This window comes from Rhinolophus sinicus, linkage group LG07, assembly GCF_036562045.2.
Source record: "Rhinolophus sinicus isolate RSC01 linkage group LG07, ASM3656204v1, whole genome shotgun sequence".
NCBI lineage: Eukaryota > Metazoa > Chordata > Mammalia > Chiroptera > Rhinolophidae > Rhinolophus > Rhinolophus sinicus.
In genome coordinates this window covers 90534048-90537349 of record NC_133757.1, presented here as the reverse complement: position 1 = coordinate 90537349, position 3302 = coordinate 90534048, and the positions used below count along the sequence as shown (strand labels likewise).

The following is a 3302-nucleotide window of genomic DNA, read 5'->3' as shown; positions in this document are numbered from 1 at the left end:
ACCGATATTTTAATAGGTATATATGTTCCTTTTTCACTCTGGAACAAACTGGAGACTTTGTTCTGGTGAAACTGTAGTGTTTTAGGTGTTTCGAGGACTTCAAAGTGAATTTGTACATTAGACATATTTTGACAGTGTTGAGAAAAATCAGCAAACCTGCAATTAAACAATCTAAATAAGGCTGATGGTGCCTTTTTCAGCACCACCAAGCAGTTATTCAATAAAAGCTGACAATAACTGAGTATTCCTAAAATTTAGGTGAATTTGAAACCATCTTTCTAGATAGTCCCCACAGCATCGGATCCCACAAGACTGGCCCCACTGCAGAAGTCAGTCGAAAGCCTAGGTTATTACCTATACTTCTGACCCACAAACTAAATCAGGTCCCTACAACCTCTTCTTTGGGTTCCATTTTAATTTGTAGGTGCAGCTCACAGAATTCAGCGTTTACTTAGGTTAACCACCTTTATTATAAGGGACACAGATGAGAAGCCAGATGAAGAGGCACGTAGGATGATATCCAGAGAAGTTCTGAGACAGGAGCTTCTATCCCTGTGGAACTGGGCTGTGCCACCCTTCTGGCATTTGGATGTGTTCCCCAACCCAGAAACTCTTCAAATCTCCTTCAACAGTTTCTACTTTTTTCCCAGAATTTAATCTCCAGAAAGACAGTGGTGTAGTTGGAAGGCCTGAGAGTCAGAACAGGGGGTATAGATTCCAGTCTGGGTCTAAAGACCTAAGAATCAGGAGCACCGAGGAAAGGAGGTGGATGTGCTAGCTTATTCACTCCAGCAGAGTGAATTCAACCTTCCCTCCCCCGCAATTTTTCTTCTCTTCAGGCCCTCAGTTGATTGGATGATGCCCACCCACATTGGGGAGGGACATCTGCTTTGCTCATCCACTGATTCAAATACTAATCTTCCAGAAATCCCCTCACAGACACACCCAGAATTAGTGTTTGACCAGCTATCTGGGTACCCAGTGGCCCAATCAAGTTGACACAAAATTAACTAGGTATTCCTTCACATGTTTCTCTATCCCTGATATTTTCTGTAAATAGGTGGTTAGGTCTCTGCTTGATGAGATTTAGGTTTCTGGCAAAACTTCTTCCCAAATAGTGCTATGGACTTCCTTCAGCATTTCTATAAATATGTTTGTCATGCTTTTTGTGATGTTTGTAGCCAATGATGCATTTGCCTAGGTGGATTAATTCATTTAGAGTTGCAAAATAGATGATAGCCTTCATTGCTAACTCCTTAAATATTATCTTGAAAAATGATTTGGTCTACCTGAGTGAGGTATTGTGCATATGGGAATGTAAGGATTAATGCTGATTGAACTTTCCTTTAAATGGCAATATTCTTTTGTTCACAGAAACCATACATGACTTGGATTGTGCTTCAGTTTTGACCACGAGGCTTCTGTGGCTGACCTTCACTCGGGTGAATGTGCCATTAAATATAGAAGGAGGGGGTGATTAGAAGACTGGAAATCAGCTGGTGGCTGGGATGTGACTTGGGGGCTCCTATTGCATTCCACAGAGGAGAGCGAGGACTGAGGAGACATCAGCTTCTCACTTTTGCTAGCTCCTGGAGAATCACACTGACTGACTGAAGAGAGTCTCCTCAGACAGAAACCTTCATAGCACAATGGCCTTCGCAGTCTCCTTGGCCAAGCTCCAAGCGGAGGCCAGATGTCCCATCTGCCTGGATTACCTGAGAGACCCAATAACCATTGAGTGCGGGCACAACTTCTGTCACTCCTGTATCCACCAGCGCTGGGAAGACCTACAGGACATCTTTCCCTGTCCCGTCTGCCTTCACCACTGCTCTGACAGGAACTTCAAGAGGAACATCCAATTATGTCACATGACTGACATTGTTAAGCAGCTTCCCACCCCAAGGAGAAAGAGGAAAAGGCAAGAAGAGAAACCTCTGTGTAAGAAGCATAATGAAGTTCTGGCTCTTTTCTGTGAGAAGGACCTGGAGCTCCTGTGTCCCCAGTGCGGGGTCTCCTCCGACCACCAGGCTCACCGCCTGATGTCCATTGAGGAAGCTGCAGCTGGTCAGAGGAGGAAGCTCAAAAGCTTCATTGAGCCCCTGAGGCAGCAGGCTGAAGATGCTGAGACGGGATATGAAAATGAAGCTTCAAAACCGTTTGAAGTGAGGAGGGAGATGGAAAATTGGAAAAGAGAATTACACTATGAGTGTAAAGAACTCAAGTATTCTTTGGAAACAGGGCAAGGTACCATTAATGCCTGCCTATTTATGGAAGAGAAGGATGTTGAAGAAAAACTAACTGAAAATAGGAGACAAATGTCAAACCATATGTCCATGCTAAACAATCTCTTAAGTGAAATAGCAGAGAAGTATTTGCAGACAGACCTAGATTTACTCACAAATATTGAAAATATCCACAACAGGTATGAACACATAGAGACCCCAGCAGTCTTTTCATATGAATTAAAGAAAGAGAGTTGCACTCTCCCCCCACATTATTTTGGCCTGCATAAAATGATCAGCACATTTCAGGTAGATTTGACACTAGATCCAGAAACTGCCCATGCATGTCTCATTGTCTCAAGAGATAGAAAACGTGTGATGTTTAATACAATGACACGAAACTATCTTCATAATCCCCAGGCATTTAGTTCTTACCCAGGAGTCTTCAGTTATGAGGGATTTGATGCAGGTAGGCATTTTTGGCACGTAGAAATAAGAGGCACAGGTGAATGGTCCTTAGGCGTCTGTAAAGAATCTTTCCTCAGAAATTGTCTTATGTCACCATCCCTAAGCAATGGCTGCTGGCAAGACCAGCTTTTCACTACTATATGCGGTACATGCCTTACAGGACAAGTCATGCAGATTGGCGTTTTTCTGGACTATGAGTTGGGAGAGATTTCATTTTACAATTTGAATAACAGGTCATATTTGTATAGATTCACTGATACATTTACAGAAAAACTAATGCCTTGTTTCTCTATTGGACCCTCTTCAAAATCTCTTACAATCTGTATCCTCAGAGACAAAGGATGAACTACTTAGAGGACAATTTTGTATGTGATTTTCTTCCCTTGTTATTGGGAGATATACTTGTAATAAAGATTCTGGTTCCAATTTTGATGTTTGACTACTGAAAGCTTTTAAGACTCACCCTTCTCTCATCCCTTTTTCCTCACATTGGGGAAAGCTGATGAGAAAAACTGGGTGTCCCACCCTCTGGCCGAGGTGGGAAAATCCAACCAATGAAGATCCTAATAGTCCCAGAACCCTTCCACTAACACCACCCAGTAACCCCAAGCT

The 3302-nt window shown here is 42.8% G+C and overlaps 1 protein-coding gene across 1 annotated transcript; it reads left to right on the top strand.

Moving 5' to 3' along the window:
* The first annotated feature begins 1491 nt into the window (after positions 1–1491).
* Positions 1492–3035, top strand: LOC141572859 (tripartite motif-containing protein 75-like). Its single transcript, XM_074338720.1, has one exon. The coding sequence runs from the start codon at positions 1650–1652 to the stop codon at positions 3033–3035; it is 1386 nt and encodes a 461-aa protein (XP_074194821.1). The 5' UTR covers positions 1492–1649.
* The last annotated feature ends 267 nt before the right edge of the window (positions 3036–3302 follow it).

Coding starts and splice junctions, on each gene's coding strand:
- LOC141572859 (XM_074338720.1), top strand. CDS start 1,650: ATGGCCTTCGCAGTCTCCTTGGCCAAGCTCCAAGCGGAGGCCAGATGT.